Source organism: Macrotis lagotis, chromosome 5, assembly GCF_037893015.1.
Source record: "Macrotis lagotis isolate mMagLag1 chromosome 5, bilby.v1.9.chrom.fasta, whole genome shotgun sequence".
NCBI classification, from domain to species: Eukaryota; Metazoa; Chordata; class Mammalia; order Peramelemorphia; family Peramelidae; genus Macrotis; species Macrotis lagotis.
In genome coordinates, this window is record NC_133662.1 from 184,921,838 (window position 1) to 184,937,183 (window position 15,346).

A 15,346-nucleotide genomic window follows, 5' to 3' on the forward strand; every position below is an offset into this window, starting at 1 on the left:
TAAGAATTGCAGGCCTTTGGGGAATTCTTGTATGGAAGGTTCAGAGATTCATGAAGATAGTCAAGACTAAGAAATGGGCAGAGTAACACTGTGGGGATACCAATAGCATAGAATTATCTTTGTAAAGTGCTTTATCAAAAAAAACCTTCCCTATTAACTAATTTTTTTTTTAGGTTTTTGCAAGGCAATGGGGTTAAGTGGCTTGCCCAAGGCCACACAGCTAGATAATTATTAAGTGTCTGAGGCTGGATTTGAACCCAGGTACTCCTGACTCCAGGGCCGGTGCTTTATCCACTATGCCACCTAGCCACCCTGCTATTAACTAATTTTTGAGAATTCATACTGTTCTTTCAAGGGATTTGAGTATAGCAACACCTCCAATAATGTCTCCTACAGACATTAGAGAAACTGTTAATGTAATCTAAAGAAGTTTTGGAATCCCAAAGAGTGATTTCTTTTTAGCTTCCATTTCCCAAAGAATCAATGGAAAAGAGGGCAAATTTTAGCTTTGTTCCAAGAGGAATTTGTGAGGATATGGAAAGTATTAAAAGGTTTTTGCCATTTGCAAAAAGATTGAGTTTTAACTGTCATCTATGAGGAGACTGTTTTCCTGTTCTGAATGAAGAGATTGTGAGAGGACAGAAAGTTATCATTTAATGAAAGGATTGAATTTAGTCTTTATGTTGTGAATAAACAGAAAGAAAATTGAATGACTTTTCAAAGGAATTGAATAATGGGACTATGTCCCAGAAGTGAGGAGAAAAAAATAGCAATGTTAATGGTTAGAGATGACTAGCTGTGATTCTTCTCAAAATCAAAATATTGTAAATAATTTTTTATGTTTGTGATATTTACTACTTTGTTAATAAATTGTATATCCAGTAACATTGCTGTTTCTTTAAACCTAGGGGTGTGTGTGTGTGTGTGTGTGTGTGTGTGTGTGTGTGTGTGTATCTACATATTTGTTTATATAGATATACACACACACATATTCAGCTACTTATGGGAAAATGATTTCTTCAGTTTTTTAATAGACTAGGAAAAAGGCCCAGATCTAACTGACTAATTAATTAGAAAAGGTTGCAATTTTAGGAATAAAAAAATTGCCTAACATATTCTTGAATTACTTTAGCTATAAAGATGATGAGAATGAATATAGGAATAAATCAAGTAGCATAATATGGAATGACCACTCCATAGCCTGCTATGTATGTGTATGTATGTATATATGTATGTATGTATGTATGTATCTATCTATCTATACATAGCAGTAGTAGTAGTAGTAGTAGCAGCAGCAGTGGTAGTAGTGTTAGTAGTAGTAGTAATAGCAGTAGTACTAGTAGTGGTGGTGGTAGTAGTAGTTGTAGTAGTAGTAATAATAGCAGTAGTGGTAGGTGGTGGTGGTAGTAGTAGTAGTAATAGTAATAGTAATAGTGGTGGTAGTGGTAGGTGGTGGTGGTGGTAGTAGTAGTAGTAGTAATAGTAATAGTGGTGGTAGTGGTAGGTGGTGGTGGTGGTGGTGGTAGTGGTAGTAGTAGTAATAGTGGTGGTAGTGGTAGGTGGTGGTAGTGGTAGTGGTAGTAGTAATAGTAATAGTAATAGTGGCGGTAGTGGTAGGTGGTGGTGGTGGTGGTGGTAGTAGTAGTAATAGTAATAGTAATAGTGGTGGTAGTGGTAGGTGGTGGTGGTGGTAGTAGTAGTAGTAATAGTAATAGTGGTGGTAGTGGTAGGTGGTGGTGGTAGTGGTGGTAGTAGTAGTAGTAGTAGTAATAGTAATAGTGGTGGTGGTGGTGGTAGTGGTAGTGGTAGTAGTAGTAGTAGTAATAGTAATAGTGGTGGTAGTGGTAGGTGGTGGTGGTAGTAGTAGTAGTAGTAGTAATAGTAATAGTGGTGGTAGTGGTAGGTGGTGGTAGTGGTAGTAGTAGTCATAATAGTAATAGTGGTGGTAGTGGTAGCTGGTGGTGGTGGTGGTAGTAGTAGTAGTAATAGTAATAGTGGTGGTGGTGGTGGTGGTGGTAGTAGTAGTAGTAGTAGTAATAGTAATAGTGGTGGTAGTGGTAGGTGGTGGTTGTGGTGGTAGTAGTAGTAGTAGTAGTAGTAGCAGCAGCAGCAACAGTAATAGTAGTAGGTGATGCCTATTAAATGAGTGTGTATTAGATAATACCTGCTTGGAAAGTCTTTCCTTCTTTTGCTATACCATTCCCCAGTTTTTCTCACACTCTTTTGTTCCCCAGAATATTTCAAAGTTTCCTGGGATATTGATGAGAAAGGCTGTAATTGGTTTTGACTTTGTTTTGGATTTTGTTCTTCATGCTCTTCACATCATCCCACAGATTCCAGGGGCAAGTGTTTGCAGAGGAGTAGTGGTGTACATACCTTGGAACTTGCCTGGGGTCACATGTGAGAGGCTATCATCCAGTTGAATTTACACTCTACCTCTATTGAACTTTCTGGAGGACTTCTTATGGAGTACTGAGCCTGTATCCTGGTCACTTGGGTATCATGGAAAGAACACTGAATTTGGAGTTGAGAGGAAACTTCCTTTCTAGGCCTCACTTTACCTGTCTCTAAAATGAAGAAACTTTTGAGTCCTTTTTTAATACTAAATCCCAAGAAATCTATTGAGACAATTTCAATACCTGGGAAATTCTAGTCACACTCCCAAGATCCTCAAGGCTTGCCTGAGGATTTGGACATCTTTATGAAATAACTTTTAACATACCAGAGAGAACTATATTTTGTTCTAAGCTCTACAACTAGAGTGGGATATGGAGAACCCAAAAATAGTTTAGAGAAAAAATATAAAGGATTTGGGAAAAAAACATATTGGAATGAATTAATTCGAAGCAAGAAAGACTAAACTGTGTAGTCACGATTTTCAATCATATGGAGATGTCATACAGAATGAATTTCCCCACTTTTACTTTGGAAAAATCATATGGATTTAGGAGGCCTGTTTTAAGGATCTGAATATGGAAACATTTGGTGATAGGGCTGAAAATGTGAGAATAAATTGTTTAAAGGATAGTATCTCTTTCTATGGGCATTTTTTTTTAGGTTTTTGCAAGGCAATGGGGTTAAGTGGCTTGCCCAAGGCCACACAGCTAGGTAATTATCAAGTGTCTGAGACCAGATTTGAACCCAGGTACTCCTGACTCCAGGGCTGGTGCTTTATCCGCTGTGCCACCTAGCTGCCCCTTCTATGGGCATTTTAAAAAGTAATCTTCCTTTTTAAAACACTTTAAAACACCTTTTAAAAACACTTGAATTTTGCTGCAGTTTTAAGATTTTATTCATTTTTTTGGTTTCAAGGCAAAGTTGGTCTTCATTTGAACCTCAAGGTAAAGATTTCTAAAAGTCTTTGATGTTTTATGTCATTGTGTGGATGGCTATCAGTGACAAGTAACTAGAGTGGGAAAAGGAGAGAGAAATCTTTTAAAATCTGAAGGGAGAAGAGAAATAAAATTTAATGACAATTTGCAATTCTATTATATATTTACCCTTTGAGGGACAACTAGGTGGTACAGTGATGATGATGTTTTTCCCTTGTTCTCAAAGACACCAGGAAGGTGATGCCATAACAAACACATGAATTGCATTTGAGTGAGGTGGAGCTTGCTGTACCAAGCTGAATTTCTCTTTCGGACTCATCTGGGTCCAGTGGCCAGATACGAATCAGGGCTAGAGATGGTCCTGGATGTGAGGCAATCAGTTAAGTGATTTGCCCAAGGTCATATAACTAGTGTCAAGTGTCTGAGGCTGGATTCGAACTCCCATCCTCCTGTCTTCAACGCCAGTGCTCTCTATCCATTGTATCACCTAGCTAAATCTAGTACTAAGACCAGTCAGGGAAGCTCCACTTCCAGAGTTCAAAACTGGCCTCAGAGACTTACTAGATATGTTACCTCTTTCACAGCATTTAACCATGTTTGCCTCTGTTCCTTATTTGTAAAATGATCTGGAGAAGGAAAAGGCCAATCACTGCAGTATCTTTGCCAAGACAACTCCAAATGGGGTTGTGAAGAGTTGGACACGACTGAAAATATACCCTTTGAGTATGCATATCATAAAACACCAGTCTTGAGTTACATATATATATATATATATATATATATATCACAGTTCACATATATGTATATTTGTTATATACATATATATGCATATAATCACACATATATGTGGTTATCTAAGCATTCTTAGACTGAGTGTGGAGATCTTGATTCTATATTTAAGCAATTAAGATCACAGTTGTGTCAATTCTTTGTTTCTGAACTTCAAAGAGACTTGCCTATTAATTAAAATTTCATTTATGGGATACTATTAATATAAGTTAATATTACAAAGATTCCATTGGGTATATGCATTAGAGATTGTTTCTTTTATGTTTATGGGCTTTCTAAAATTCTTTCAATAATATTGCCCTTCCATGACTATGACAATCTGAGAAATATGGGAATAGATCTCAGGGGACTTGTGAACTTGGATGGGGAAAAAAATGCATCTTTATTTTCACTAACTTCTAAATAAAATTTATCATTTTTAATTATTTAAAATCTTTTTTTTTTTGGTGAAGGTATACACAGGCTACACTAGATTGCCCTAAGAAATAAGACCCCTGTTCTAGAAGCTTTCCTTGGTAATGCCCAACTTTTATTCTGCTACAGAGTAGATCAAACTAAGGTGGTGTGTGTTTTAAGCATGTTTGTTGACATAGATTAGTTGCATAGTTGCCAAGGGTAAAAATGAATACAGATAGCTCAAAACAAATGGCATAGAATTTTGTTTTATTTCTTTATAAAGAAGGGATGTGCATGCCAAGCCAAAATGGCAGAGTACAGAAGGAGGATACAATGAGGATTCTCCCCAGCAGCCTACCCCTGAGCTCTTGCCCCACTGTACAGTTCTACTGTTGATCGTGTTCTATCAATGTCCCTCATCATGCAACTGGGCTTCTCACCCCCGCATACACACATACACACACACACACAGAGTTCTTGGTTCAGACAGTTTCACAATACAGTACCATCTACCTCTCGAGGATGCTACATCACAGCAGCTGACGCCAGCAGCAGCAGCACTGAAAACAGTGCGAGGAGAAAAGGTAGCAAGAAGCTTATCCACAGACCATTGTTGGGAGCAATATAGAAAGTCCAAAGGTTGTTATGCTATAAAAATATTACACTTCATAAAACCCATGTTTATTCAAAAAAAATCTATTCAGAAAACTCTGGAAAGCGTAATAAATATCTGTACAGTGACTGCTCATTTCAAACAAAATAGAAAGCGTGAACATAAAAATGATTTGTAAACATAGATACTGAACCTGTAAACAAAGTGCTGGGTCATGGTATCTAGGTAGAAAAGCTGTTAAATACTAATTTACACACACACATACACACATACACACATGTCCAGAGATTTCATTGTTTGACCTACTAGTTAGAAGTGAACCTAAAAGCATTGATTGCCATCTGATTCCTGGCCTTTTGAAATGTTACTTATTTTCATCTTCTTGTCCTTTCTGAAAATTTTTATTATACTGAAAAAATGAGAGGCGGGGAGAATGTAGAACCATCTCATAAATAGTGAAGTGCAAATGAAGTCCTTATGATCTTTCAAGAATTAATAAAATAGAAGGTAAAATCCCTTTATGTAGTTTTAAGGATAATACCATTTAAGTAACAATACTGGCTTAACCATTTATATAAAATCAATACATATGCAAAGGTAAAAAGAAAATGTTAAGCATGCCAAGAAAATTTCTGGTGTTTTTTTTTGGGGGGGAGGCTTATTTCTTAATTTGGAACTGATACTTTCTTCATGGGCTAGTATTGCTGGAATTAAATGAAATGATAATTTGGATTAAAAATATGGGTAAAAAGGGTAAAAAATAAGGGTAAAAGAAAATAACTACTCTATCACAAGAAGGCCAGTACTGCATTTGTGCTTATAAATGGACTTAATTATTTAACTTTTTCTGTATTTAAACCATTCACTGTGCAATTGTACCACATCTTACTTAGCTGAATTGTGGGGTACCCATTGCTAAGAGGAAAAGAAAATCTTTTCTGATTTTTTTTTCAGAATGAAGGAGTTTAAGTACTTATTTATTTTGGATAAGAATTTAAAAATTGAATACGCTTTCTAGCCATCCAATTAGATTTGCTTATTACAGAATCTAACCTACTTAGTTGCTGCTCTAAAAGGGTGGTATTTTCTTTTATTAGTACACATTAATCAACGTGGTATATGCTGATTCATGAAGTAGTATTAAGCAGGTTCTTCCATACTATAACAGTAACAGACTATGTCAATGCCTCTGGGATCATTTCAGTTCAGTGTGTATAAAGTTACAAGAAGCTGCATGAATTAGAAGAAAAAAACACCCAAAGTTTTTAGCTGGTATAGTTTACAGCACATACATATGGAACATGCTTTCACCATTTCTGAATGGTGCTATTTCATTGATTTCTTCCTGCCTCAACTTTTTAAAACTGCCAAGTGAAGTGACAAAAACCACTTGGTTTAACAGCCAAGGAATCTTGAAAATTCTCAATAATGAAAGAAACAGACATCAATTTTAGGACCAACACAGAGAGAGAGACACTGGGGACTGAGGTCTGCTAGCTTCATTATTTTTCCTTCTTTTGAAGTAGGGGGAACTCTTCCACCAATACCCAAGTTTCTCTGTCTAGTAGCCCATTGAAGAAATAATGACAAAGACCTTATGAGAATAATAGAAGATGTGGAAACGTAAAGAAGGATTTGAATGCTTTTGTATGTGATTTACAAACAATGAAATCTAACAGAATAATCAAAGAGTATTTCATAAGTAGATTTATTTTTCAAGTTCAGAAAGTAACTAGCATGAGCTAGCATTTTTCTGAACTTGGCACATATCCTGATGTTGGAATTAGATGGACTCAGAAGTAAGTGGGAGGAGAAAAAAGAAGGTACCATTTACATGAGGTCCACCATCAAATTCAAAAGAAAGGTTGTATTGACTCTCAGTCTGGATCTTCTCATAGTTACTATCAGACAAGTTGCTTGTCCTCGGTAAATGGTACAGGAAAAAAAGTCAAGATGGAATAACAGTTAAACTCTTTTCTTTCATCACTCCATGGAGCTGAGTTACTGAACTGAGAACACACTTTGGAGGAGCCCCACAGGGATCCTTAGGGAGAAGAAATAACACTTAGGTCTACTTTCCCAACAACTGCCAGTTGGTGCTGGGTCTTTTGCCTGGTGACTTTCATTTCACAGGATTTTTTGATTTGGCAAAGGTCAGCACATGGAAGCTCCTACCTCAATCCTTCCCCCCCACCCTTAGCTGCTACCCTCCCCCCACCCATGTGCACAGCACATCAAGTCAAACATTTAAATAGCATTTAAATTATTAAAATGTCAAACAGTGATCTTTAAAATTAGACCTACCCAACAGAAACATAACATTCAACACAAAAACACAGTTCCTAAAAAGTGCATCACTACTGTTAATGCATCCTCTTGCTCTGTTTCCCTTTACCTCCCCCCTGCTTCTTTAGGGCAAGGGAGTGGAAGGCCTTAATGGTATACCTTTTGATTCCAGTTGGACTTAAGAGAGGCATTGACTCAGCCAACAGAATCTGGGGCAGGGGTATCAGAGCTCAATATTCTCAATAATCACAGTTTTTCTTAGAGCTGAAAATGAAAGCAAACAGCAAATAGACTGCTTTTGTAAAGCATAGGGAGCTCAAAATTATCTTAGAGGGGGATGAAAACCCAAAACTCTCCCTAAATCCTTAATTGACCTTTTTTGTCTACTAGGAGCTAAGTGTTGTCGAAAATTGAGAGGCTACACCAGTTTTTCCTATGCCTCTTTCTAGGGAGTTTATTATCATCATTTTAGTGACATTGGTACATGAAGGCCAAAGTATTGCCATTTTGGTGATCTCATTGATGTTTTGGGTAGGCTTTTCCCTCCCATTTCAACTTGGAAAGAGGGCCATTATAAATCACCTCAATTGTAATGGGAGGGATAAAAAAAGTAATAACTTAAGTTTTTCTGAATGCAAACAGGTGTCTATCCATTGATGTCAAAATGCACATAGCATTATCCAACCAAATGGAAATCTTAGGGGGATATTTTAGTAGCCTTTTTCCTTTTAAACATAGAACAAATGAACACCAGTCGATTATTGATTGATGTATTTAGATTGTTTTTTTTAAAAATTCTATGTATATTAGCTGTTAAGGCAGCAAATTGTGAACTCAGATCATTGGCTTTTCAATCAAAAAGTGTCTTTTTAAAACACTTTCAAAATTATTCTGATGAAAATAATGACTAACATAGGCATTTATAGATTCTTATAGAACCCTGAAGAGTTTTAGAATGATTCTGAGGAAATTAATTCATTTGGTTTTACTTGAGAATAAAGAAGAAGAGCAGTAGATAATGTTGGCACAGCACAGCTTTAAGAAGTCAATAAGTCAGAGTCCTGTTCAGGGCTGAAAAAGGAAATGAAAAGAGCCAAGGGAGAGTGCTGCCTTATTTTGGACTTCTGGGCATCCCAACAATGCTTATATGTGGTACCCAAGAGTCCAGGAGCTGAGTAACAAAGATGGACTTCTCTGGGGAGGAGCTGAAGAGTTTGTGATAGGTGCTCTTGCTCGTCCGCTACAACCTTGTTGAAGTAAGTCTCTTCATGCCCCTTCGCTGAGCCAGGTTGGAGGATAATACGGGCTCCAACCTTGGAGCCTGAGGGGTCCGGTTTAAAGCCAAGTAAGTGGCAGCCATTGCACCCTGTAATACAAGAGATAAAGAAAAGGAATGAAAGACCTAGGAAAAGTTCAATTACCAGTATTTCCCTATCATTCCATCTCTCCTTTGCTTGTTTGTCGAAAGGGTGATAATAGATACATGCATCATACCTGCAACAAATGTGCATATTGATTGGGTAATTATCTTATGTTCTTTGAACTGCTAGAGGCAGATCAATTATATTTTAATGGTTGAGTTTGGACTTTGAAGATTGGTTTGTTGAAATGACTTAAACTGTCCTAACTTTTGAGTCATCCTTATCCTAGAGAAAGGTATTAATCAGAAATCACTGAATTTTGCCATCTTTGTAGGGTGCTCTTTTGAGTCTATGTTTTTATTTTAGAGATCTGACTAAGAGTTGTCCTGAAATGGCTTTGGAACTCGTTGTTCCATTGGATGGCTAGATGCTTCTAGGTGGTCTGGATAGTCTAGTTAAGTTCAGGGCTGGAAAAGGAAATGAAAAGAGCCAAAGGAGAGTGCTGCCTTATTTTGGACTTCTGGGCATTCCAACAATGCTTATATGTGGTACCCAAGAGTCCAGGAGCTGAGTAACAAAGATGGACTTCTCTGGGGAGGAGCTGAAGAGTCTGTGATAGGTGCTCTTTCACATAACCCCCCCCCCCCACATTCTTTAAGCTATGACAGGTCATATGACAGGTGGAGGTCATCAGGTAAGGCAAACTCCTTATTTTGCAGAGTTATTCATAGATAATTGGATTTTGAAGAAAGAGCACTAGATTTTTATTCAGAAAATTTTTAGATTCTGGGTCTGTTATAGTAAATTAATTGTTCTGAGTCTCATGTCTAATTTTATAATGGAGGGACCACAGAACCTCACAGTTGGCAAACATCACGAAGTTTGAAGTCATTATATCTGATCTAGAATCCTATTTGCAATAGGGCCGACAGGAAGTTATTTATCATCTATTTAAAAATCTCCAGGGAGGAGAACCCTCCCACAACTAGAGTTGACTATTACTTAGGTGGCATGGTGAATAGATAGAGTGCTGGACCTGGAATCAGTCCTGAGTTCAAATTTGGTTCCAGACACTTTTTAGCTTCAGGTGCCTGGGCAAGTCATGTAACCTCTGATTGTCTCAGTTTCCTTATCTGTAAAATGAAGATAAATAATAACCCCTACCTCACTAGGTTTTGTGAGGATCAAATGACATACTTGTAAAGAACCTTAAAATTCTATATCAATATTAGCTATTACTGACTAAGGTTAGTTTTTCCTTATACCAAGTCTACATATGTTTCTAGTTAGGTGTTCTCTCTTGGATCAAAGAGAACAAGTCATACCCCTTTTAAATGAAGCTTTCCAAATGTACATTTGCTTTTAAAAGGTATACTAATATCAAAGGATGTAGCCTCTACCAATATATTTGTAAGGCACAGTAACACAAAGAATTATGTAAGGAAAACTAAAATGTTTTGTTAAGTTTCCCTATTTAAAAGGAAATAATTTTTGGCTTATAATTTCTTACTATATATTGTACACTGAGGTAAGGATACAAGGAAAGGCAAAATAGGGTTGCTCTGAAGGATTTTACTAATGGAGAAGACCACATATAAATAAATAGATGCATTGTCCAGTCATTTTTTTCAGTCATGTCCAATTCTTTGTGACTCTATTTGAGATTTTCTTGGCAGAGGCAAAATGGTTTGTACTTCTTTTTAGTTCATTTTATAAATGAGGAAACTGAGGCAAAACAGGGTTAGTTAACTTGTCCAGGGACCTGAAACTAGTAAGTTAAGAGTCTGAGGCTATATTTGAACTCAGGACGATGTCTTTCTAATTTCATAGCCTTCACTCCTAGGTAACTGCAAGATTCAGACAGAGTAGATGAAGTAGATGGAAGGTAATCTTAAATGGGAAGGCATGAGCAGTTGACAAGGTCAGGAAAAACTTCCTGCAGATGGTAGCCTTTGTGGTAAAGCCAGATTTTCAGAAAGCTTGGAATACTGAGAAGTGAGAATACAGAGGAAGGGCATTCCAGGAATGAGAGATAGGGAATGCAAAAGCAAAGAATCAGATAGGATTGGATAATAGGGAAATGTAAAACTAGGGTTATGTCAATAAGACCATAAATGGAATCCTATGGGAAAATCTATTAGGAGAGAAATTATCAAGAGGTTTAAAAAATTTGTTTATTTTTCTACTCTGTTCCTCATAACCACTATTCTTGCTTCAAAGCAGCAGAGCTGTTACTAGCAATATAAAACTCTGCTATTTACTTGCTCACCAGATATTAGCTGAGCAGCACATTTTTAATGAGAATCTTGGAGAATACAGTTCCCTGTTAGTTCCCTGCTAATTGTTAGTTTCATCATTAGTAAGCAAAATAAGTTGGCTGGAAGGCAATGCCTGGGTTCCTCCATTTTCACTCTCCTGGGGAAGATGGCATTATTGCTGAGAAAAGGCATGATAGATTTGTTAGTGGGAATTCTAGCTATTTTTTATATTTTTTATATTTACATATACATGTCTTTGAAATGTTTTTTTTCAGCACTTATATTAATAGTGTAATATCTTGCTTAAAAAGGAAAGGGGGAAAATGGAATAATCCTATTAAAGAGGAAGGTTCACTTCTCAATAGCCTCTACTACATTCATGTGACATTAATTTTGATAGGGATGTGGGATAATGGCCTAGAATTAAAGGATTTAGGACATTTAATGGTACCCTGTTATCCAATGTTAACAGATGCTAGAACTGATTCATATATACAATGCCTTCTCTCTGTTTTTATGATGTATGTTTATATTTAATTTTAATTTTTATTGTCTCCTTTGATTATTTGAAGAACAGGAATTACCAAGACAGTATTTCTCTAAGCTTCCCAAAACCACTCCTATTTCAGTCCCTCTTTCAACCTTACTTTCCAATCTTGTTCTAATCTACTTCCCCTTCACAGTCTATGTTAATCTAGTCAAATGACGCAAACCATTTTATCCTAATCTGGCTTTCTACTTCTTGTGCCTTTGTATAAGTTAGTCCTCATATCTGGGATATATTCTATTCTTACCTCCATTTAGACTTTTTACTTTCCTTCAAGGCACAGTTTAGATAATGCTTGTCCTAATCCCCTCCCAGTTATTAATGCTTTTCCATTTCTCAAAAGCCATTGTATTTACTAATCGTTGTGTAGACTGCATCTCATTCTCTGTAGCACATAAGTTACTTGTCTCCCTCCCTCTTTCTCTCCTTCCTTCCTTTCATTTCTCCATCCCTTCCTCCATCCCTCCTTTATTTCTTTACTTCTTTGATCTTTTCTGATAGTCTTTGATTCTAAAATTCTACCTTCACCAGGTGTACATCCTGTCTGCTAAGCTGGTTTTGAGATAAGTAGTCTTTGTTTATGATCCACGGATGTCTCAGTACTTGGACTGCAGTCAGACGCTGATGAGGATCCACATGAAGCATCTTAGATACAACATCCTGTGATGAAAGAAAAAAGGAACACTGAGAAAAGAAAAGGATTTGGATTAGAGAAGCTGTATTAATTGCTTTTCTCTCTCTTGGGTCCTCTCACCATAAATGTGAGATTGATTGATATGAATGAACTCTTCAGTATTCAGAAATGTATGTATGATAAAAAAATCTTCAGTTGACTCAACTGTTATGCTATTTTATAAAGCAAATAAGATCATACAGTTGATACACAAAATAATTCTTGAAAATTGCTCAAATATCATAGAAATACAAGCCTGTTTGGTACAAAGATTCAAGATGAATCTGAGATAGTAAATAATATCACAGATACAAACCAGCCCCTTCCACAGTTAAAGAAATGCAAACCAATTCATATAAGTCAAATTCATGCTTTTAAAGCACCATGATTTATCAATGATTGTAAAGATTGTCAAAAATATCAAGTATACATATGACAGCAAATCTTATATGGCATATCCAACACGTCTAACTTCAACTACAATGTCTTTTCTTATTTTTAGTTGTTAAATAACAAACAACTCCTCAACACGTATTTAAACATGAAGATTTATGTTTGATCACTAATCAAAGGCACCAAAAGATGCCACCAAATGGCAATAGTGAGTGACAACCTTAAAAGTTAAATAAAGTATAGTAGGTCACTTGAATATTATCCTTAAATAATTTGTAGATGAATATACTTTGTACAGTGAATTAGTATATAATGAATGATATGACAAGACTTTTCATTTCCATGTCTTTATTTCAAAGAATTCAAAATTCCTTTTTTATTTCTTAGAGTTTAATTTTCTGACAACATCTTGAAGAAGATAGCTAAAAGGAAGATTCTTATTGGGAATGTAGGTGCCTTGTTCAGCATCACACAAGTCAGGAAAAATTAGAAATTTCCTGATTCTTAATTCTAGTGCTCTTATCATGAGATATAATGACAGAACATCAGAACTGGAAAGAGCTTTGGAGGCTTGTTGTCTAAAGTTCTTGTGGTTGAGTCTTAGTAACAAGTCATTTAGTTTCTGGTCTTGCTTAACTCAAAGAGTTAATATGAGGATGAAATGAGATAACTTGAAAGCTTTGTGTATACTCTGTAAAATAGTGAGGCAGCTTAGGGGCCCAGTGAGTAAAGAATGAAAGGCCTAGATCTAAAGATCTAAATTCAAATCAGAACTCAGAAACTACCAGTTGGGTGACCTTGTTCAGGTCACCTAACCATGTTACTCAGTTTCCTTATCTATAAAATGACCTGGAGAAGGAGATGACAAAAGACTCCAGTATCATTGCCAAGAAAAGCCTAGATGGGGTCTTGGAGAGTTGGACATAGAAAAGAAAAATGACTGAACAATATTAACAAACCATACAAATGTTCTCCTTTCAAACAGTGAAATCACATAAATTATCTTCATCCAGCCAAACATACTCATTCCTTTAAAGTCCGATCCAAGTTCTACTTCTTACATGAGTCCCTATAATGGCAGAGATATCTTACATCATCATCCCTATCATCCTTAATATTTATTAAACATTGCAAAGGTTACAAAGAGCTTTATGTATATTATCTCATTTGATCCTGTTGACATCCCTATGAGGTAGCCACTATTGTCATTCTCATTTTATGGATAAGGAAACTGAGGTTTGGAGAGTTTGCCCATGGTCACGTGGTTATTAAGTATCTGAGACAGGATTCAAACTCAGGTGCTCCAGATCTCACAGCCACCTGTTATATCAGATACTCTTTGACTGGACTTGAACTGATTGAAGTCAATTAACATAGGCCTCAACTATGAAGTCTAGAAAAAAATGAGTCTGGGTACAAAAGAAATTAGGCAACAGTCAAGAAAGAATTTATTACAATTAAAAAATATTTTATTACATCATAATGCCCTGAGTAATTAGGCACTCTGTTCATAGGCATAATATGCCTATGTTTAATATGTATATATTTATATAGTGCCTCAGACATTTCCTAGCTGTGCAACCCTGGACAAGTCATTTGACTCCTAGCTGTCTCAGTTTCTTAAAGCCCTTAGTATACCAAGTGTTTTATAAATGTTACTAATCATCATCATCATCATCATCACAAATGAAATTGTGATTAAAGCATGAAGACTTCCAACTGTGCAAGTAGGAATGCAAATGAAGTTTTTACTTACTTTTGCAGCATCGGATACAGAATCCCAATTTCCTCCTGAAAGTGCATATTTACCACTGCCGATCCTGGCCAAGATTTCTTCAGGGGTGTCATCTGGCCCATTTGCAAAAGGAGTGAACCTGTGAAATGAATAAAACTTAATAACCAAACTCCTTTCCATAATTTAAGGTTAGTTGATTCCTGAAGAACAGTACTCTTTGCTATTATTTTAAAAAAATCATTTTTTAAAGATCTCAGTACAGTCATTTCTGACAGATGAGGTTACTACTTATATCCATATAAAGTCATCCTGATTTTCCTTGATGAAACTTATTTCAGTGTGAAGTTGAATATTTCCATTTTATACACAGTGAAAATGAGAGAGGAGATTATGTGATATTCTGAGCCTATGGTGAGGAGTCTTGCAAAAAACCAACTTTTACCAATCAATCCACTAGTCTAATCTAGGAATTCTAAATGTATGATTCCAGGACCTATCCTTTGATTTATATGATTCAATTTGATTAAACATTTATTAGGTGGATACTTGGTGAGAGGTCTGTGCTAGGTGCTGGTTTTGTAGTTCAGTCATTTTTAGTTGTGCCTGATTCTTTATGACCTCTCCCCTACCCCCTGCCCCACCCTGGGTTTTCTTGGTATAGATACTGGAGTGGTTGACCATTTCCTTCCCCAGTTCATTTTAAAGATGAGGAAACTGAGGTAAACAAGATTAAATGACTTGCCCAGGGACAAATAAGTGATAAGCATCTAAGGTCAGATCTGAAATCAAAAAGACGAATCTTCCTGACTCTAGTCCTGTAGCTCTATTCATTAGTCTTTATGGACTATAAAGATACAAATGGAACAATTTGTGCTCTCAAGGACCTTATCTTCTATAGTTTACCTACATTATTAATTAGACACAAATCCACATGAGACAAGGAAAACTGAGAGATCGATATAA

At 36.3% G+C, this 15,346-nt stretch overlaps 1 protein-coding gene across 4 annotated transcripts in view; it reads right to left on the reverse strand.

Annotated features, from left to right (window-relative positions):
• Positions 1-7,349: 7,349 nt before the first annotated feature.
• Positions 7,350-15,346, reverse strand: part of RPS6KA2 (ribosomal protein S6 kinase A2) — a 455,741-nt gene continuing 447,744 nt past the window's right edge. For all 4 annotated transcript variants that reach the window (XM_074188016.1, XM_074188018.1, XM_074188017.1 and 1 more), the window contains 3 exons: positions 14,405-14,522; positions 12,105-12,242; positions 7,350-8,782 (listed from right to left, as the gene is read on the reverse strand). In XM_074188016.1, the coding sequence (XP_074044117.1) occupies positions 8,657-8,782; positions 12,105-12,242; positions 14,405-14,522 (382 nt within the window). In that variant the 3' untranslated portion in view covers positions 7,350-8,656. The remainder of the gene's footprint in view (positions 8,783-12,104; positions 12,243-14,404; positions 14,523-15,346) is intronic.